Raw genomic sequence first — 23920 nt, 5'->3', positions numbered from 1 at the left:
TAAATTGCAACAGTAACTTCTCGAGACATTAAAATGCTTGAACGACGACTTTAGTCCCTCTTTATTTAGGATTTTCTAAGTTCATACTCTGTCAATTTTTTTTAATATAAAGAGTCTTAAAAATAAATTTCGAGTATTTTCGTATGCAATAAAAAAACCATCAAAGAGTACACTTCCAATTATGTTTTATTCATTTTAAAACATTTAAATCATCAAGTCATCAATTATAAACGATAACAACGTTAAAACAGTCACATACAATTCATAGAACAATGAAACATCTTATATTTTTAATTTCAGTCTTCAATTCACAACGACAAATAAAGGTCCTGACTTTTGTACATAGCCGTCTATCTTCACAACGACAAATAAAGGTCCTGACTTGTGTATATAGCCGTCTATCTTCACAACGAAAAATAAAGGTCCTGACTTGTGTATATAGTCGTCTATCTTCACGACGATTCAAATTAACGGATATAATGTGGTCCACAATTCTTGATGCTACTAGAATCATATCAAGGTAGGTTCTACATGCGTCAAATGAATTCTGTCAACAATTATTAGTCGGTACCATTACTATCCTCCTATTTATGAAGCATGTAAAGTGTTTTGTATTCCTTGAGATATGTGAAGTCTTGAATGTTGTATATATTGAATTCCAATCCTCAACTGACTCTTCTCGAAGAAAAATAGAAAAAAATCCCTGCTCTTGTTTTTCAGTTGGCAGGTTTAACGGTAGTTGTTGCACATTCACCGAAATGAGCCATTTTCACGTGCCTGAAAAAATACAAATGTTTGTTATTGAATTTGACAACTACAGATTCTAAGAAGATGCTAAATGACATTTCGAGACTGCATGAGGAATTTTGACCAAAACTGAGAATGATAGGGATATTATCGTCGATTCAAGGCACACTTGCTGGCCAATTGCTTAAAATGTGAATCATCGTTCAATGTAAAACTCTCAGGATGATTTTCATCTCCTGTTGCTACTACACTATACTATACTACACTATACTATACTATACTATACTATACTATACTATACTACACTATACTACACTAGACTATACTATACTATACTACACTACACTACACTACACTATACTATACTATACTATACTATACTACACTATACTATACTATACTATACTATACTATACTATACTATACTATACTATATTATACTATACTATACTATATTATACTATACTATACTATACTATACTATGCATGCATGCCTGCATGCCTGCATGCACGCACGCATGCACACACGCACGCACGCAGGCATACATACATACGCATGCATGCATACAACATTCATACATACATACATACATACATACATACATACATACATACATACATACATACATTCATACATACATACATACATACATACATACTGTGAACATATTAGTATATGCAACGCACATGTTGTCATACGCTGAAAGAGCCTTGACTAAAACTACTTACACGCATTGCATGTCGCACATATTTCCGTATGTCTGTCCGTCTTGACCACACACAGGTTGGTAGATTGCTGTGCAGATGCAGAGAGCGTCCTCGGTCTCCTTGACAGCGGTGGTACTTTCTTTACATTCTCCCACGTGCGAAAGCTCTGCTCCACTGAAATAGCGACAACCATACATAGTTGTTGCAGGTATGGATAAATTGTAATGATAGAAAGCCAGTTTTGTATGCGTTGATGTATATTGTTCTACATAATGTATTTCCTGGATACACCATATCATTAAACATTTCACAGAAATTCACCAGGTTACATAAAAGCTAGCTAGCGATTGGTCGTTTGGTCAAAGGTTTGATCCCTTTCATCATATTGAACGGGTGGGATAGGTGCATAATGGCGTCAATTTAAATTTAAACATTTTACCAAGAACGTGTACGGTTGTCCTCTCTTGTTAGTCTTTAGTGATAGTATGGGACATGCTTAATAAAACTAAACAAAGTTTTCCTGGTTTAAGGTTCAACAATATGTTCATGTGTTTACCATTATGCCATCAAAGAGAAATAAGAAATTGTTCTTTCTCACACAAGAACCTGATATTATAGTTTTGAGGCTAAACTACCACAAGTACAAGAGAATATATCTTTTTGACTCAACCCGTACCTGCATTTCATGGCGCACGTGTTTCCATAGGTTTTGCCATCCTTGCCGCACATTGGTTCGTAGTTGAAAGGACATATGCAGACGTTCTCAGCGGCCCTCTTCACCTTGCACTGTCCGATGTGGGCCAATGTAACACCTCTGAAATTGTAGTTCAACAATAAAATATCAACACCTACTTTAAGATAATACAGCAACTGTTTAGATACGTCAAACTTTGCCAACGCTGACACCACTATTATTCTAAGAAACACGGTCTTCGTTTGCACTCGTTCCAAGTATTAATGTGAATTAATGCAGGAATATTACATGAGTAAAGAGCTTCACTCCGCCTTTTTGTGCATGTGTTGTCTCGGGTGTGTAATTTGGCTCAAAGGGACAACTAAATGAGGAGAGTTTACGTTGGCTTATGTTCTTGAATTTACGAATTTCGTCGAATCACCTTCCTTAATAGTATGTTCATGCTGTGACAACACTGGTTGAGGTTTATCCGTTTTGTTGTAGCAGTGAGAAATTAACTGGACAACGATTTGTAAGCTTTTTGGGGCAAATCAATCGCAGTTCTATGTAAGATTTAAGTTTAGGAATTTAATATGAGAATCCGTCTAAAGAGAGAATCCATATAATTCGTTAGCTGTTTCAAAAATGGTATTCATCTTACTTGCATTTGAGGGCACACTCGTTTCCATAGGTGTGACCGTCAGTACCACACACGGGGTTGTATTCCATGGTACAGATGCAAGCATGTTCAACAGAACTCGTCGTCGTGCACTCTCCTTCATGAGCCATCTCAACTCCGCTGACAATAGTCATTATTTTGTGTGAGAAATAATGTAAAATTCTACTAGAGTAAAACTGTTTTTGTTAGCCAGCAATGGGGCTGAAAATGGTTTGCTTTCCGACAGCATCTCTGCGTTATAAAGCAGAAAACGTATACCGAATGTTTGCTTGAGAGATGAGTCGTTTGATGTTTGGTGACGGTGAAAGAACATTCGATTTAGTCTATATTCAAAGTATTCAAGGATAACATTTAATGAAAACAAACGAGACTTCTTTCCAACAAGAGCTTTATAGAATGCGACCAAATTTCGTTCAAAGCATTCTGGGATAAAGTGCTTCCAAATTTGTATAGAAAACATTATGCAAATCCGCCAACAATGACTGCCATTTCGAAACCACTCAACAGAAAGGACCAAACGTATCATGGTCTAAAGAACATTAAGATTTTACAAATTATGAAAATGATACATTTGTACAGATGATATTGGATTGATATCAAAAAGGGTTGCTGTTACTAGAAATAGAAAAAGGCAACTGCCTTATCGCAAAGGGCACTCCTCAGAATCAGACCAAATCTGGAAAAAAGAACTATGGCAGAAAGGGTTTACAAATGTTTACAAGTGATGCCAATCACGTGTTGAATGGAGCGGTCATTATTGAAAACATCAAAAGATTGAAACAACTTTGCCGCAGGAAGATGCTCAACGGAAATACGACCAACCTTACCAGAAAGCATCTTCGTATCAATGTCATCAATGTTGGGTACATAATGATTTTATATCAATAAACATAGATGAAACTATGAAAAAGTTTAACTTTGAAACAATTGTTTGCATTATATATGTTACCAACGACATTGAAGGAAACTTTACAGAACGCATTCTAATCGCACGGAAATATTGGCCGTTTGGTCTTGCTTTTGTCTATTAGGCAGAAGCCCTCCACGTCACGATCCTTGTTTCTTCTTTGTGTCTCTGTTGTTTGTTTTCCTTTTTCAAAGTTACCAAAATATTGTCAGAAGAAATCAGTCTCGTCTACATCATACCAATAACACTGTCATTTCGCATTATGAGTTTACAGGGGACTGAACTAATTATGCCAGTTGTTACTGTAAATATTATTATATACACAAGATTGTATCGCCCATCTTTACGAAGAGCTAGCTCGCATTGACAAACATAACCGACGTCTAAGTGGAAACTTTACTCTGGAATCGAGCAATCAGATTGGATAACGTTTACGTTTGAATTAAAACTGACGAATCAAATGTCATAATTCTACAAGCAGATGAAATAATTACGATCTTGAAATTGTCCAGCCTCTATTGGTTTTAAAGAAGAATAAGTCCGAAATTAGTATTAAGACGATTCGTAAACCCCCACCCCCGTCTATTTCTAGTATATTAATTCTTTATATCACCATGTTCCATGTAAATATGTATTAAAAATGTCAAATTGCAATTTGCATGCTATGAAAAAAGACTTTATATCATTGAATCATAACTGAACTAGATAACTGATATCAAAGATTTTATATTGGTCAATAAAAGAATTTATTATTTATTATTAATGTGTGTTTCTTTAATTAACAATGAGGACAAAGTAACCTTACTATGCAAAATGAGTCTAAAATCAATAAAATCATTTCACTTGAAGGGATAGTCTACTATTTCATGGTTTGAACAAATAATATATATATATATATATATATATATATATATATATATATATATATATATATATATATATATATATATATATATATATATATATATAGACAGATAGATAGATACGTGGCTACTACTGCAAAAAGGTAAATACAGCTTATTTCTTTGTTATATTTATTACTCTTCTGCAAACACCTCAACAACAGAAAAGTGAATTTGTTTACGTTCTTATAATAGCATGAAGAAGTATATCTTAATTCTTAGAATTCACACATTACAATAAGAATTCACTTTAACTTTTAAAATTGAGTCATAACAATAAAATTCGACTTTAACTTCTGAAATTCATTCATAACAATAACATTACACTTTAATTGTTTAGTTCAATTATTACAATATAAGTATCATTCAATTCTTAAATTCAGTCATTACACAAAGAGCCATAAGCTCAATTACGTTCAAAGTGAACCATTTCTAAGCCCTGCAAATTGCCGTATACTGTATTGTCTATTTCGCCTCTTAGAAATGATTTTGTTTCTTTATGAATTTCCCGTTTCCTTACATGAAAATCCCTCTCAATAACAAAGCTAATAATATCAAATCTATACTTTAGACTTTTCGTTGGTTAGTATAAAGATAGATTTAAATTTCTGCCAGTCAGATCGCATGGTTCTAAACTTCACTTTTAAATCCATACTTAAGTGCTCCTGGTTAAGCCCAGCAGAGGCTATTGATAATACATTGTGTAATATCTTTACACATTGATGTGTAATTAACATAAAATAAGAGCCTCCAAATGATTCAGGGAACTCGGAAACACGCGTGTTTCCCTTGGATACGGACTAAAACAAGAATCATGTATTTATCTGAATCTTTCGAAGATTTACCCGCATTTCATGTCACAATCGTTGCCATATGTATGTCCATCCTTTCCGCAACATGGCATGTAGATCATGGTACATGCGCAGCCACCGACTGGCCTTTAGACTTTGCACTTGCCTTCGTGAAACATTAAGATACTTCTAGAGAACGACATATTTGTACCAATGAAAATCCATCTTCTTTAGCCAAGATTCCGACATGTTAGTCTATCTACGCCTTTCAGGGATGAGCAGACATCTCAGCGTTTCCAGTCTGTCAATTTCATTGCATGCGGCGGCAAGCCACCTCTTCCAGTAAAATCAAATTCTTCAAATTTTAACACGTGACAAGGGGAGCACATAACTGGAATGGACTTGCGCAAAAGCAATTTTCCACTGCCGATCCGTGTTTACACAAATATATCCTTTCCCTTATCTACACTTGTAAACGCTATTCTTTGATATTTTCAATGTTAAACTTGTAAAGTATCCCTTTGACGTCAATTGCCTCCACCATTTTCGGCTGATGTACAATGCACCACTGTTACACCATGTTGGTTAGTTGGCATTACAAGATCGTGAAGATCATGAAAACTGGTTTGTGAGTCTACTTCGACATATTATTAAAAAGTAAGAGTGAAAAGAAAGAAAACAAATTTTAAGCTGCACAGTCAGTCTGAAGACAATAAGCTCAACCTAACTGATGGCTTCGCCGTTTTACATTTATGTTCTGTTTCTGATAAGCAAAATACACTTAAGATATTATTGGAACCCACGCTATTTTACAGATAGCTGTCATTATTGTGGTTTAAAGCCTGGCGACCACAGCTTTCTCCCACTGTCCAGTGTTCACTGAGCATTCACCGATTCCAAAATTGATTATAACTTGGCTATATATGTATTGTCTTCTCGTATTGTCGATTGTTATAGGGTCACTTACCTGACTGAATCACATGCACGTTCACACACACTCACCTGGCACACACATCGATGACATCCTGATTGCTTACCTGCATTTCATTATACACTCATTTGCGTAGGTAACATAGTCAGTTCCACAAACGGGATCGTAAATACGAGGGCACGGGCAATCGAGCTCATTCGGCGTGTCACAGGGTCCTGTGTGATCCAATTTAACTCCACTGAAAAATGTAGAGAAAATGTATTTCTAACATATTTCCATATGTATATGATAGGACGAAAATAAACATTTTTTTCTGAAGAAATCATCGCAACTGTTAATAACGTTGACGCTTTTATGACTCCATAAAGCAAGTTTTAATGTACAGCTACCCAATGTATCATTTAGACGATTTTTGCACGCACGTCTAAGATCTCTTGAAAATTAGATTTTATATAACATTTTGGTAGTACGGATTTGAAGATAATAATGGCAGCTTTACTATAACAAATAACAGTTTATTATGCGATACAGAAATCACATGAACATCCTTAGATCTGGTTTACATATGTGTACATGCACGTATGCAAAGGGTTCAAAAGCTCGTCAGCAAAGCCTGGTTATAAAGGTCCGATCGAAAGTTATCTTTCAGAAATATGAATAGGAGCTACAAGATTGTTCTTCCAAGGAACTTATATTTATATTTTTCTTTCTGAAATTCATTAAAAGCGGATAGGTTTTATGATACACACTTAATACTGTAGTTCTAGGTTTACAACTGAGAATTCACTTGTGCTTATCGCCGCGAAATTGGTAACATCTTGATGCGGTAGGAGACCTTGTAGAAAGGGTAAAAGTTCCACAATTCCCAAAAGTTAGTTTAATGGAGTAGAAGATCAGGAAAACAAACACTTGTCCGAAAATATTTAAATGATGGGGACAACTGAGTATCAAACAATTATGGAATAACAATTTAATAACTTTTCATCTTGCATTGCCACTTTTCATTTAACATTCTTGCAATAGAGGTGAGAGAGAAAACACGAACTATACATATTTTTACATCCTTCGTTACTTCTGCCTGACGATTAACCCATGAAGCTGTGTTCGACCAGAAAATCTCATCGAACAGAGGAGCAGTGGATTCTCAGCTTCGATGTAGCTTATAATAGACAATCAAACGAGAAATGAAAACAATGGTGTCAAATTTAATTAATGACAAAAAGATCATGTGTATCAATATAAATTTTTTAAAAAAATAATTAAAGGATTTTTTTTGTATCCCTGCTACAACTTTGTTCTAACAAAAAGAACCAGCTAGTCTCCTGTTACTTTCATTGAATTTTATTCTTAATTTCAATGTTTTTTATGCTAGGCTGTAAACATGCAATAACTTGTTTCGCCATGATGTTACGCAACAATTGAAACAAAATTACATTAGGTCAAAGCAAACAGTTGAAAGCTAATTCATATATGTACCATATTGGATTCGCATTTTCCAGGCACATTAAAATAACTAACGGCTTTGATTGACACTGTTCCTTTAAACACACCCTAGTCTAGATTATTTTAGGGAGTTTTGAGAATCTTTGAATGATTTTTGACTACTCTGTGCCATCGTGCCACCATGCTTGTCATTTTTCACTCGACTAGTATTATTGTGCATATTGTGACGTTGTTACCGTAATTATATTTATGAACATGGATGATGTTTTAAAATTAGAAACACTTTAACATTTTGCTGCTCGATTCAAAAACACTACATGCCGTGCATGGCTATATACATTGTGCATTAATATATATTACTTCTAATTACTGTTTACAGAAAATATATTGCATACGTTAGTATTTGGAATCGAACAAAATCAAAGATCGATTATTTATTTGTCATTACCAATCAATTATTGATTTTCATTGATTCGTTATATTATCGCCATTTCTTCATGTCACTGTCATATTTTATTAACTGGTGGGAGGTAAGTTCTGAAACTGATTACTGGCCGATTTTGTCACCTGCCATATTTTTTTCACCTGCTTGTATCAATCAAAAGAAAGACTGTTATTCAGTTATTCTAAGTTTCATGGAAGATTTCCAAAAGAGTCAAAAGTTGTTGTTTTCTTTCGCTAAATCAATTTACGGTACGTATCTGTGTTATTGTTTATGGAAAATTCCTGGAAGTCGTTTAGGAGAAAAGTTCTGGAACTCGCATTCAACATGACAAATTTTCTCACATAATTTAGACAAAAGAAAGATAAGCATAGACCACTAATGACACGCTTTAGAGTGATATATTGACATTACTTGCACTCCATTTCACACTGGTTGCCATACGTCTTCCCGTCCAGCCCACACACCGGCATGTACTCCATGGTGCACAAACAAAGCGGATTTCCGGCTGGAAAATAAATACGTACTGAGTTAAAATGTGTTTTCTGTATTATACTTACATGCTTTTTCGTAACAAATATCAAGATAACAGCAATCAATACATTCGAAATGATGAATGTATATTATCACAAACATTTCGGTATCTCTACCTACTGAAGTACTTTAAGATTATGTTTCTAAAATCGAGGATATATTTAAGTCCCTTATCGTCTTCCATTATTCTTCTCTTATAATATAGGAATGTAAAATGAAACTAATTTTGAACACGGCTATTATAGACCAATAGCAAGTATACTAAAACACAAATTTCAAAATGTCATTCAGGATTTTAAATCTTGAAAATGTAAAGTTTATTTTGCGATTTCGTTGCACAAAATAGAGGATTCTCCTCATGCGCCGTTATAGGCCTATTTGTAAACTTTATGAGGCTCTTGAACGGCTACAACTTTGTCCTATGTTTCTCGCAAATTATGGAAGCTATATAAATTGTTTCATAAAATTCACATAAAATGAACATTCAGTTAAAGTATATTACGTAAAGTTTCAAGAAAAAAAAAATAACACCATTTTGTCATTTGAAGTTCGTTGTGTAAAGCTTAAAAAATGAGCACAATTTGTCCTTTCACATATTGAGAGAGAGAGAGAGAGAGAGAGAGAGAGAGAGAGATGGCGTTCTCACCTGCAATGGCCATAAAGCCTATTATGGTTACAATGAAGACGGCTTGCATGGTGTCGGCTTCTCTCTCGATTCGATTATGTGAGTACTCAGCTACTACTAGTTTTGTAACGGATCTGTGTCCAACAACTCCTTTTTATACCCTTGATTGACACGTAATCTATATCGTTTTCAGTGCAAACATATCCTCAAGAACAATGACGCTTTACCATATTCACCTCTCTATGAGAGCTATAAATTTCCTTTATATGTGGAGGACAGATCTGATGATCAGTGTTCACGATGTGTCAAGTCCAATGTGTCATACTACCTTGATTTTAGAATCTTTCAGACATGGATAATGTACATATACTCAGCTGATCTGATACGAAAACATTTCGGAGTCATTTCAATGAAGGTCTGTTTTGGCCACTTGCGAGGTGATAGGATCGGATATATACGGCAGAGGTATTATGGTATCGTGATGATACGGGAAGCTTGTTGTTGGCTCATTGAGGAAATACAAATCATTTTACATTTGACAGAAACTGTCATTGTACCACCCCGTTTCAAAAATTTTTCAAGTACTTCTCATGAAATAATTTACATTATCGGTAACAGTAAATGCTGTTAGAGTGCACTCTATATCATGTGTCCAAGCCATATGAAAGTTCAAATATATGTAGTCAACTACCTGACAAAGTGTCATTTGGAGTAAACAAATCCAAAGCTCGAGAAATAAACAATAAATTGGAAATTAGTATTGTTTTCCTGTTAGACGTTAATCTAACCAACTTGTACTAACTTTTCAAATATGTACTACTACCAAACAGCCCATGTTTCATCGGTGAAAGAAAAATAACTTTTTTATCTAAAAAATATTACTAATGCAAATATTTATTATAAATTTTGTTTTAAAAAAGTTTCAAATCCATGCAGGTCCATTCCCTATTCAAAAATAATATTAAATAGTTTATGCACTCGGTGAGTCAACACGAAGGTAAGGTACCTACGTAAGTGCAAAACGAATCAGGTCTTGTCGGTCACATCCCAATAAATTACAATATCAATATTTGTAAATGCAAAATGGACGTTCCAAGTCCCGTTGATAGTTTTGAAGTCATCTGCTATTTATGAATGTCTCTATGCGCAGGACATCGTTATTGAACTGATTGAGGATACCAATAAATATGCATTATTGATACCCATGACGTAATTTTACAACTTGATTGATAGTCAAATACGTATGAATGTATGTTGTTTACATCCCAATAGATAATTTGTTTGCCATTGCCAAGCCCGCCCCTAGGACGTGTGGGGCCCAAATCAGTAAGCGATGAACGCGGGGTCCCAAGTATAAATATTGCATTGCCTGAAAGATTGGGGCCCAAGGCGATTACCTCGTTCGCCTTGCCCTAGGTTCGGGCCTGACCATTGCCTATTATACGCATAAGTTTGTTTTCACACTCTAAGAAATGTCCTTTAGACTAATTTACTACTACTTCTACAACTATATTAATATTATTATTATTATTTTCATATCGGGAGTGATTTTGAAAGTTTCACTTGTCTCCACATGGATTCAGAACAGAAACTTGTTGATAATATGACAGAGAGGTGACAATGTGAAATATATGGACGGGGAAATATTGTACACGTAATGGTGTTTTCTTTGTAAGTTTGTACCAGGAACAAGATTTATACCCACCCTAATATGTGCAATATATTAAGTTTGTGTGTGTGTTTTATAACTGATCACATCATTAATTTCAAAAGATTTATTCATTTAATATTATTTTATGCACAATCCAGTACAATAATTTTAGCGTAAAGAAAACAAAATTGTATACTTTCTATATAAAACGGTTTGTGTATTTTCTTATTTAGCTTCTTTAATAATTTTACAGTTTTTGTATAGATTCAGTTCGACTATAAACGACAATCTTTATGTCAGTACAAATGATCATTTGACTTCATAAACACTCCTAGGTTCAGCTGAAAGACCGTATTATCGCGTGCAGTTCGGCCAAAGTGACATTCTAAGAGCATCAATTAGGAAAATCCACCTTGTTTCGTTTGCACAGGTAACACGGACACATTTGTTAAATTCGGTAATCGTAAAAGACTTTCCTAGGTTAGACAATCGATGATGTATCGTATTTTTTAAATTACAGACGAATCTTTGTTTATATATATATATATATATATATATATATATATATATATATATATATATATATATATATATATATATATATATATATATATATATATATATATTTGAAATAAAAAAATTGGGATTCTCTTTATTTCTACACTAACGAGCCAAGTTATCATTCACTATGTATATATTATGCTAATACGTCAAAAATGTGTTTTATGTACTTATCTCATGAATGATAATACATCTAGTTTACAATATTCTTTTTTAAAAAATTATCAAATTCTCCAAGAGTCAAAGTTCTCATCATAAATTCAAGGAAGATATTCCTATAGTAGACGATATCATTCTATCTGAAAACAATCTATTTATACTATTCAAGAATACATCTATCAAAGTTTTAATATGTCAACAAGATTTTCCAATATCGGAAAATAATTTTAAGTTGATACAAACTAAATGGTTGTTCAACAGCAAGATATCAAAATCAACAGTATACTGACTACTATTTTTGCGTCTTCTGCTGCAACATGGTCTAGTCTTTGTCTTAGATTATATATTCGACAAACTGTTTCCTTAAATTAAATTTAAAAAAATGAATATTTTCTGGAAATCGTAAGACCACAATTTTAGTAGAAAATATTTTTAGACTAAAGACACATTGATTTCCTAAACCGAGCATTTACACCAGTAACACAACTTGATACGACAACTGGTGTCTGGAATGTTAAGGAATAGACTGACCGTCATACTTCACGCATTTAGGTAAGTTAAAAGAAAAGACATCTACATATTAAAATTATTTTTATTTTTATTATTATTAGTAGTAGTAGTAGTAGTATTAGTAGTGGTAGTAGTAGTAGTAGCAGCAACTGTTCTTTTAAACAGTGACATATTTCACATTTGTTCAGCCTCATCTATTTATTGTTGTTCCTATCAAACTTTATATTTATTTTGGTGTGAATATGATTTATCTTTTTTAGCGCAGGACAGGTTATTATTGGGAATTGTACGTGTTAAACCGCCTCTCTAGGCTACGCCCTCTAATGAAAAAAATCTTCAACTTGTATATACACTATGAGTCATTGCTTTCAAACAATAAAACATTTTTAAAAATTGAAACACAGGAAATTTCAAAGCCACAAATCATTTAGATAGAGACGACTGTTAAATACGTATAGTGTACTTTACAAACACTTCTATAAAATAAATAAAGTTACAATGAAGTCAGTTTTATGTGTTTCGTATTTATCAGTGGCAAAGACGTTATACCTAGTCCTGTTAGCACGAAATTTCAATGCATTAATGTGAACTCATATTCAAATTTCCACAATTTTGATCTATATATCTGCGATTTGGTCACTCTGAGGTAAAAATTAAGAATAATTCGTAAGTACCTACTTTTCTTTATAGACATGCAAAACAAAAATGGTAGCGAGATGGAGTGACTTTGTACATGGTTTCAAGTCATATATTTAAGAGTTTGAGTTCGATTTTCGAGGTCAAACGATTTTGTCACACTGAGGACGGGAGATCATTAAACTCCGAGCATGAGTATAAACCTGAGTTTCAAATCCCATACTTTAAAAAAAAGTGATCTTTTATAAGAACCGTCATTTGTTATTGGTCGAAAGAAAATGTTAATCACCAACTCAAACGCAAGACCTTTATGCTTGTACGGCTATGAATGTCTGTGTTGTTCATTAAGTAGTTTTAGAAACTGAAAGGTCTAAGAAATTCGACTTAGTGTTACTTTAAAAAATCATCGTGTCAAGGGACTTAGGCCTCAGTGCTAAAAAAATCGCCAGGTATGTAGCTAGTTGCCTAACTCGTACGAGTCTTTATACACAAAATGCAGTTTTAACGCTTTGTGTTTGCTGGCAGGGGTCTAACTGTGTGCTAATACATACATACAACTGAAATACGAAATAAATATGTTCAGCTCTATTGAAAAAATGAGTTATCACAAGCGATAAAGAAGAAATTAAAGATGGCAGCCTTTAAAGACTAAGATTATATGTGAAAAACTCTTTGCTACGTTCTTAAGGTTAAAGTGCTTTTATGCCACAAAAACGTCAAAGTAGTCGCGCTTGAATTATTATCATTGACATTTTAAACACTGAGTCTTTAGCGCTATCTTTGTGTTTTACACAAGACTGCATACAATTATTTGCATACAATATTCTTTTCAATACATACATTGCACGTTTCTTTTCTTCATTTAATGAAATAAGTCCCTGACCTCATTTATCGGACGATATCTGAATCATTGACACTTTGTATCGACACTTCCGATGCAACATATGAATAGAGGAAATAATATGAGAGCTCTCCTAAAATTATTCACTTATCCTCGATAACCTTTACTAGGCCCAATTTTCAACCTTCCGATGACGCTCCTAAGCACGTCATAAAATCAAACTGCATTATTCAGTAGCAATAAAATCACGAAAGGTGATTATCTAGCGTATTGGTGTGGGACGCTTTTCGAGATGATTTACGTGCTACACGTCTCTTTCTTTTTTCCGTCTTTTCCATAAGCTAATCATGATTAACTTTAAATTTTCATCTTTATTATTTTATTTCCTGCAGCGCCATCATCGTATTTATTTATTAACAGCATCGTTGTATATACTATCTCCTTTCAGGTCATCTCCTTACTTATTGGGTCGCTTTTGTTGCATATGACAGCTCGAGCTGCTTTTGTTTTCTGGAATAAAAGATTACTTCATTGTTGGACTGTCTTTATCAAATTTACGAAGAATATGTTTCTGAAAATAGCAGAACGGTGTACATTCAAGTGCGATGTAAATATATTCATGTGCACGACAAGATTGGAGTTTTTCAACGTCGGTGCAATGCAAAATTATTTCATAATTGGATCCTGGTGATGAAAATACAATCTACACGATTGTCCATCATGCGACATACTGACACATCCCTTTAATTCTTAAAGCGTTGCATGACGCTAATTTTTCTCAGATTCAGTTATTGTGAAAACTAATGCTTATGCTAGAATGCTGAGTGATAATTTTCTGAAACTCATGGTAATATACTTTCAAATACGCGCAGAAGAAAGTAGATTCAGAACGGAATACACTTAGATCGCATAAATACAGCTTTTACAACATCAACATGATAGCACCGTGAAAATTACTTCTCTTCAAGCAAAGGAAAGCTCCAGATTTCGCATCACGCCCGTCTCTATTCATCACAAAAAAGCCAGACAGATTTAATTAATTAATTAATTATTATCATTATTATTAGTATCATTATTATTAGTAGTAGTAGTATTACATGCCGTACTTTCAAATGCTTCATTTTTTCACAGTTGTTAAATTGCAGCATTTACTATTTGTACTGAATCAAACTACATATTTGTGTTAGTGTGTTTGTTTTCTTTTCATTTCTATTTTATTGGCGGTGAAAGCGGTGCATTGTAGGAGTTAATGCGTCACTCGAGGTCCGGTCATGTATTGACCAAACTCCGCAACTTGAGTGCAAATCAAAAAATCATACGGTGATAGCTTTTGATAAATAAAACAATTGATGAGCAGGAAATTCAGAGTAGTAATACATTATGATACACTTGACTGATCATTATGTTTAGTTTGCTTTTGAATTTTCTTTGTGTTTTAAAAATATTTACGACCAAAGCAATTTTGATTCTGAGTGTACATTTTAGTGAATAATATTTTAGACCTGGCCCAGTTAACACGAAACTGTTAAAAATGCCAAATTAAAGGTTTAATCGTACAGGTTGTTGTAGGTTTTAGTGCCATTTTTCAGCACAATATAAGATATAAATGGCGGCCAGTATCAGTGGTGGAGGAATAACCCTAAAAAGAACCCGTAAAGAACCACGACCAACGAGAAGCTATTTTCAAGCTTTCTCACATACCCACATTGGCCTAACCCGATAGTCGAACCCAATCAGACAGAGGTGAGATGACAATGATCCGTAACGGTGAGAGATTTAGATCACTCGTCCACTCGGGGGCCCCACATGTACAGGTAAAAATTTTAGAGAAAAAACATTAGCATAAAAAACATTAAACACACGGAAACTTTATATTAATACAAGATTAAAATGAAAGATTTTCAAAAACGTTCAAAAACTGAAAGGTTGATAATATGAAAGTTAAACAATTTATAAAATATTTAAAATGCAAGGTCAACATTTGTTTTCAGAATCTCACGCCTTCAAAAGTCAAAGCATGTCGCTTATGATTCATTTTCAGAAACGTTCTCAAGTGAAATTTGACCCCATTCGTATTAATACTCGAATACAATAACAACCAACTCACCTTGCGATAGGAAGGCTCCAGAGCAAAATTATTTTTATCTGATGAAAAAGACCTGAGTTTTTTTTCTCCACGATAGGTGGGTACTTCGAACAGGCGAAACGTCTTCCTTGACAGGACACAAATGATGTCTTTCTCTGGATGCTCGACAGGGTACGTAAAGGGTATCAATTCCTATGCTCAGTGGTGGATGAGTAGAGGGGAAGGGACTTGTACTCTAGATTTTTGTTTCGAGACGGGTTGAGGAAGTATAATTTTCCATTGATTGCTCTGTAAAAGAGGATCATACCGTGACCCAGAGAAAAAAATAACTAAAACGAAACCAATGGGGCGTTTTGTGGCACTCTGGACATTTCCAAATGTACTTCAAAATAGGCAGTTGCAACAAATACGTCAGCTCTAACCGTAAATAATAATAATAATAATGATAATAATAATAATAATAATAATAATAATAATAATAATAATAACAACAACAATCACAATGAAATTTGTATTTTCCTTAAGAATATTGTAATCAAAAATGGAGGTAAAAAATACATTAACATCAATGAAGATATGGCTCCTAATGTGACGTCATCAACGTGAAAAATAGCACTGGGAATAAGATGAAAACATGACATTTAATGTACAAATCCGCATTGGGATGAAGATATATTACATTTATCGCATTGGGATATCGATATTTTATATTTATTTAACGAAAACTGTTATTTATATTAAGATACTTCTACCATACTTTTATATACGTAACACGTGTAACACATCATGAAATAACATTATTACCTCACGAAAAAGAAATCTCCTGCAACATCTGTCAATTGAGGTTACCATCAGGTTTATTACTATGTCATCGACAAAAACAAGATGCTGTTTCAATCGGAATTCTGTTAAGTTTATCAAAGTCGTTGGAACAAAGAAATGTTTATGCTTGTGGATAAGACACGTTATATTGCATACCAGCGAAGATGAAAATATTGCCCTCGCACTTTGCAATAACTGAGATGGGTACTGGAGATTCGTTTTCTTTTTCTTCAAGCTAGCAACATGACTACGACGGCTACTCGAATTTCGGCGCTCGTTATACGCGGTTAAATAATGCACTCCAGAAGATGTTTGCGTCCTTTCCAAAACGTGAACTATATATTATATAGACATACCTATATAGTTTTTATTCTCTTGAGCCAACATATTAAGAATTCAATTGTACGTCGTCTTTGAATTGATAAGCAGTCTATCTGCTGTTGGATGTTTTTGATCACGTGTTTCTGTGATTATAATTTGCAGAAGGAGTTTTATGTGGTTTTTTTTCTTCTTCTTTATATCTTCTGTTCAATATGAAAGTTTTAATTTCTTGCTATTAAAAGCAAATATGTAGTGTAATGCCTTTTCAAATATGCCACTACGTTAAATCAGGAACGAAAATATCGGATTAAATTACTTCATAGTTAGCAGTATTTACAGTAGTTGTCAGCACTGGAGTCATTAACGTTTTTATCTTCAGTTTAATGGATAAAGTTGATAAATGCATATAACAAAATAGACGTTAGTATTTCCACACAATGTAGGTTTGCAAAACCTTTCTAAAGCAAGGCAGAATGCTCTATACTATGCCAGGGCATTCTAAAATTCGACGTTGTCCATATTAAAAAATACCTTTTACATTGTTAAACCTTGAAAATGTAAAGAACATGGAGCAAGGTTTTGGTTTATTGGAGTGTTTCAGATCGCCAGCAAGATACGGTTTCGGGCCTGTATACACAATCCAATGAATGGTGCCGAATGCTAGATTTATTGTTAATAGAGTTATCGAGATAATAGTTTAGTGGGAAATATAGCTATCATATGGCAAGTAATATGATAAGTTAACAATATATCGCCTAATTACTGGCATAAGCATATTTGACCACAGGAAAACATGTGAATTTATGATGAATTGCATCATATTATTTTACCAATATAAAAAGTGTTTCTTTCGCCTTGTCGTCAACTCACCGTAATTTTTGAGGGACAGAAATGTATGTAAACATTTCCATTCTGAAAGAATTTCTTCGATTCGCCTTATTTGACCCAAACCTATTTAAATAGGTTACATTTTCGAATATTTATAACCGAAAATGAGATACATATTTTACACACCAGCCTGGCATCTATGCATAAGCATCGGTAATAATCGATATCTGAATATAGACCCCACTATCAGCACTGAAATCATATCTGTTTTCTTTTATAGAAAAAAATCTATTTATCATATTGCTCAAGATATCATTCAAACTTTATCACATGCTTAAAATTTTTAACTCCAGTTAATGAAACTAAATTATGTTCATTGTCGACTACAACTTTCGTATTCAAACAACTGTATTCGTTGTTTTCAATTTTGCGCTCAATTTGAGGAAGGATTTCTTAACAAAGAGGAATAAGTGGCCACAAGCATCCATGCGTACTTTCCAGGAAAAATAAATACAACTTCCGGTAAAGAGGAGAAAAATTGGATTTTTCACATATGTGTGGCATACATGGTATTTAAAGAAGATTAGCTAGTTTAAATCTACCGATAGGAAAAGGTTTGTATAAATTAAACACTCTTAACAAGTGCAAGGAGACATTGTTTATGAATAAGTCCAATACTTATCTTCTTGGCACAGTCAAACAATCACCGCTTTAGCCTGGGAAGAAATCACCTTTAATGGTATTTATGTGAAACATTTGCTTTCACCCTGATTATCACGTCAGACGAGTTTCTTCACAAATTCTCATGAGCATTGTCCTCGGTCGATGAAAGATTGTTCAAGTAGAGAGGAGAAAATCGTTTTTATTTTCTTTCTTTGCGCATATTTGTGCTGTGCAAGCAAGGTACAGAAGATCTATTGAAGATCCATTGGTTTAAATGGCTAATAATGTTTTCTACCTGAAATATTCTCAGAATGATTTTTAATTTTTAATGTTTTTTTTCTAATTTCATGTTGTTTGTTTTTGTAATAATATTATTGTTTCTTATCTTATAGGTGTTGTCTAATGTTGTAGAGCTTTTAAAGATTAGGCGCTATACACAGTCCTCGTTATTATTATTATTATTATTATTATTATTATTATCTCTGAGATGACAAATTCTTTTTTAGTAAAATGTACACAATATTTGCAGCTGTTTGGCGACAATGTCTAGGAAGAAATCCATTGCCTATATTGGAAATTACTGATCAACAGTATTTTAGAAAAGGCATTTAGCCCTATCAACCTTGAGAAAATACCTTTTCTCACATAACAGACAGATGACATTCAAGAGGTGTGATCCACCTCTAAAACTTCCCGTTGCGCATGCCTATAACATACATAGCTACTTCCGGTACAGCTAAACTAAAACTGGGTTTTCGTAAGTGGTGTGCGAGTTGAAATTATGATCTTTCGGGACAGTCAGAGCTGTCATCTCACATATCACACCCACATTCTTTAAGGTTGTACCAACGTCGTCTCCAACGTTGGTCCAACTTGGCTAAATGACGTTGACCCAACTTCATTTTGCATATTAGGTCTCTTTCGGGTCAACGTTATCCCAACGGTGTACGGTGTTAAGCGACGTCAGCCCAATGTCAAAACTATATGATGATTGGTCGGTCCAACGTTAGATCGACAAGGTAATCCAGTGAGCTCACCATTTAAACGAGCTGGGCTAATGTTGAAGACACACTGGTATCGATTAGGACTGATTTTGCCCAGGGAAGATTAATGAGCAGAATGACGGCTGGTTGAAATCCTCAGAAGAAACAATAAATAAAAAAGAAGGAATATCACATTTAGATCTAATAACAAACCTATTATATATAGACGGTCAAACATAACCACCCCTGCCATGCCACGCCATGCTTGAACAAAATACCATGCAGTATGGTTTCCACAAACATTTTTGCAGCGATTGAATCTAAGCTAATTTTAAAACATAAGTAAATAGAAAACACTTCATCTCAGTAGCAAACATCCCACTAATGAAAAATATTATATTCAATACACAGTAAATTTTAAACGAAAGATCATGTATCGAACCGTTCAAACAGGTACTCTTCTTTACGGACTGGTTCAAAATATTTGGTTTCGGGGAAGGGGGGTAGCGTCATTCCTTTGCGGAATTCGTTATCAAAGGGAAAACAAAACGGATCTGAAAAAACTAATGTATATTACTAATGTATGTTTAACATCAGTTAAATAACTATTGTACATTTGACATCAATTAAAACACTAATGTATATTTAACATCAATTAAATAACTTATGGTTATATATACATTTAGAGACTTGTTACTAATACATATTTAACATCAATTAAATAACTAATGTATATTTAACATCAATTAAATAACTCACGGTTATGTATACACTTAGAGACTTGTTATTAATACATATTTAACATCAATTAAATAACTAATGTATATTTAACATCAGTTAAATAACTCACGTTTATGTACAAACTTAGAGACTTGTTACTAATGTATATTTAACATCAGTTAAATAACTCACGGTTATGTATAAACTTAGAGACTTGTTACTAATGCATATTTAACATCAATTAAATAACGAATTTATATTTAATATCAATTAAATAACTAATGTATATTTAACATCAGTTAAATAACTTTCGGTTATGTATACATTTAGAGACATTTATACTGTTTTGTTTTTATTTACTATCAATTGTCTTCAAAGTAAAGTTCAGAGTATATACATGTACTATGAAAACATGAAATAGTACACTTGCAATCACACTTTCATTCATATTTAACCATATAAGTCATCGAATCATCATTCAATATAATACATAGAAAACGTAAGGCAATCGTATGTCACATATAATACGTAGAACTATGAATCAGCTATTCAATATATAGAGATAAGCTTGACACCACAATTTCAATTGACTCATCGTCACCATACAGTTGGGATACAGAATTTGAGCAGCAACAATTAGCAGCATATGAACCTGTCTCTATGAATTTTGTATGTACAATCGTGAAGAAGAGTGCACCAAAGCCATGTGAACTTGATCCAATTCCAATATCACTGCTACATGAGTGCTTAGATCCAGTATTGCCAGAATTCCTATCATTTTTCGAAACTGACATTGTAAAGCTTCTGTTGAAGAAACCAACACTAGACCATAACGATTTCTAATCTCCCATTCATATGAACAATCTTAGAAAAGGTTGTTCTATCCCAGCTTGTATCTCATCTAAATTCAAACAGTCTTTTTAGCAATGTACAATCTGCATATCGCCCTTGCCACGGTACTGAAACTACTCTTCTAAAAGTAGTTAATGACATTCTCTCTGCGTTGGATAGAGGAAAGATTACAGTCCTCACCCTCCTTGATTTGTCTGCAGCATTTGACACAATAGACCATGCTATATTACTTCACCGTCTCCAGCATGTATTTGGCATTCATAATACAGCCTTTCTGTGGTTCAAGTCATACGTGGTCAACAGGACACATATTGTATCTGCAAATGGAATACACTCCAGCCCAGTTGATCTATGTTATGGTGTTCCAGAAGGGTCTGTTCTTGGACCTGTTCTCTTCATTCTGTACACTCAGCCGCTCTCAAGTGTCATAGATCATCATCCAGTGTCTCACCAATTGTACGCTGATGACACCCAAATATACAAATCTAGCCACCCAAATGAAGTTGATGCTACCATCCAAGGTGTAGAGAGGTGCATTTCTGGTGTGAAATTAATGGATGACATGTAACAAGCTGCAGATGAATGACGAAAAAACTAAGGCCATTCTGATCACAACACAAAGACTTTTTCAGTCACATCCTTTAACTTAAATAATAAATATCAGCAACGCCAACATTAAATTCACACAATCAGTACGAAACCTAGGTGTCACTCTGGACAGTACTCTCACATTGCACCAACATGTCATGAACATATGCAAGGCTGCATATCTTGAACTGAGACGCATCAGCTCAATTCGCAAATATCTTTCAGTGGATGCCACTAAAACACTTGTGTGTTCATTAGTACTTTCAAGACTGGACTACTGAAACTCAATTATGTCTGGTTCATCTCAATATCTACTCCAGAAACTTTAAAAAGTTCAAAACACAGCTGCTAGGATCATACTTAGAGTACCACAATCAGAGCACACCTCCCCACTGCTCTGTACCCTACACTGGCTATCCGTTCGATCCAGAATCAAACACAAAATTTGTTCTCTGTGCTACGTTTCACTGTCGGACTCTAGTCCACCATATATATCCGATTTCACCCATGTGTACACACCAGCAAGATATTTACGCTCCTCTTCTGACAATCGCATACTCATTATTCCCACTATGAAAATAAAGTCATATGGACAGCGTTCTTCTGCATACCAGGGCTCAGCAACGTGGAATGAATTGCCCACTGAACTTAGACACAAAGACACAGTGATCACATTCAAAAGGGCTCTCAAAACTCACTTATTTCGAATGCAAGAACAAACTTAAAGACCTAATACTATTTCCTACCTGAAATATTCTCAGCATCTTTTTTATATTTTTTAATGTTTTTCTAATTTCATGGTGTTTGTTTCTGTAATAATGTTATTATATGTTTTTTTATCTTATAGGTGTTGTCTAATATTGTAAATCGCTTAGAGCTTCTAAAGATTAGGCGCTATACAAAGTCCTCATTATTATTATTATTATTATTATTATTATTATTATTATCGTTAAAATATTTATATTAAACACGAAAACATAAATATATCTGTCATGTGACAATATGTTTCGTTGGTTTAACAACTAAAGCTGCAGACCTTTACCTTCTTCTCTAAACATATTACGGTAACTGTTTTGAATAAAGTAGTTCGTTTGTTCTGTGAGTTTTCGTATACCGCGTGATGTCCTTCAGTATTGCATCTGTCTGGTCAACGCTTAATAATATCATCTGCTAAACACGTCTCACTAACTTCAAGTATGCAGGAAATATGTTGATCTGTTCTCACATATGCCCACCAATATTACATATGTTATAAAGCTCCTAAATGACATACCGAAACTGGTTGAGCAATTTAAACCAAAATTAATGGATATCATAAATCCATCTTTGTTGTTCAATATACAACTGCTGGCCAATTGGTTGAAATGGGGCTTGTCGGTTAGGTAAGACTCTCGGGATGGTTTTGGTCTCCTGCTTTTCGTTATATAATCGTGCATACTGTGAAAATATTGTTTTACAGGCAACTCTCAATTACCGATATGTTAAAAAAGGGCATTACTGCAGATACTTACTCCCATTGCATGCTGCACATATTTCCGTACGTCTGTCCATCTTGCCCAAAGACAGGTTAATAGATCAAGATGCAGATGAAGGGAGCCTCCTAGGTTTCCTTGACGGTCGGGACACTTTCATTGCATGCTCCCTCGCACGAAAGCTCTGCTCCACTGAAATTCAGGCAAACCATCATTTTGTCACCTATGATATTTATTGGTCTTGATAACATTTGTGTGTACCATTGTTAATGATTTGTATGTTTTCTTGTTTGCATAAATAATTTATTTCTTGTTACACCATCGGATTAAACCCTTCAAAGAAGTTCACCAGGCTACATCGAAACTAGCAAGTGATTATGTGGCCAAATTTGTGGAATAGGTACTGCAGTGTGGCAATTCAAATTCAAAAATTTAGATATAAAAAAATGTTGAATGATTGTCCTGCAATTTCAGTCCATGGGATATGTTTTGTAAAACTGTAGACAAAGGTCTCGCTTTACAGACTTTAGGCTCAATAAATATTGTTGTTCTTACATTAGCCTATCAATAAGTATAAAACAAAGTTCAAGCAAGTCTTGAGATTAAACTGGCTTCCTTGACATATTTGCTATTCTTGAAAATAATGTTCTATTTCTTGCATAAGGTTCGTATTTAATACAAAAAAAATGCACGGAACAATTATAAAAGGCCTTTTCTTTCTATAAAGTTTAAAATTGTAACTTCCATTGATCCGAAGTAAGTAACTTTTGACACTACAGAATATGTTACTCTGTTAGAAAAGAAAAGTCATTGACCTTGAGGGATATGACATGTCTATGTATAGC

At 34.0% G+C, this 23920-nt stretch overlaps 1 protein-coding gene across 1 annotated transcript in view; it reads right to left on the bottom strand.

The window, feature by feature from the left end:
- LOC149796788 (uncharacterized) overlaps nucleotides 1–23920 on the bottom strand; it is a 218141-nt gene that overhangs the window by 184346 nt on the left and 9875 nt on the right. The window contains exons 9-14 of the mRNA XM_089960648.1: nucleotides 9404–9532; nucleotides 8638–8731; nucleotides 6445–6576; nucleotides 2790–2927; nucleotides 2132–2269; nucleotides 1477–1629 (exon numbers count right to left, since the gene is read on the bottom strand). Of these exons, the coding sequence (XP_089816774.1) occupies nucleotides 1477–1629; nucleotides 2132–2269; nucleotides 2790–2927; nucleotides 6445–6576; nucleotides 8638–8731; nucleotides 9404–9532 (784 nt within the window). The remainder of the gene's footprint in view (nucleotides 1–1476; nucleotides 1630–2131; nucleotides 2270–2789; nucleotides 2928–6444; nucleotides 6577–8637; nucleotides 8732–9403; nucleotides 9533–23920) is intronic.

This window comes from Sinohyriopsis cumingii, chromosome 6 (genome assembly GCF_028554795.1).
Source record: "Sinohyriopsis cumingii isolate HCF-2022 chromosome 6, ASM2855479v2, whole genome shotgun sequence".
Lineage (NCBI taxonomy): Eukaryota > Metazoa > Mollusca > Bivalvia > Unionida > Unionidae > Sinohyriopsis > Sinohyriopsis cumingii.
Note: the sequence above shows the minus strand (reverse complement) of the source record. Positions and strands in the feature narration are given on the sequence as shown.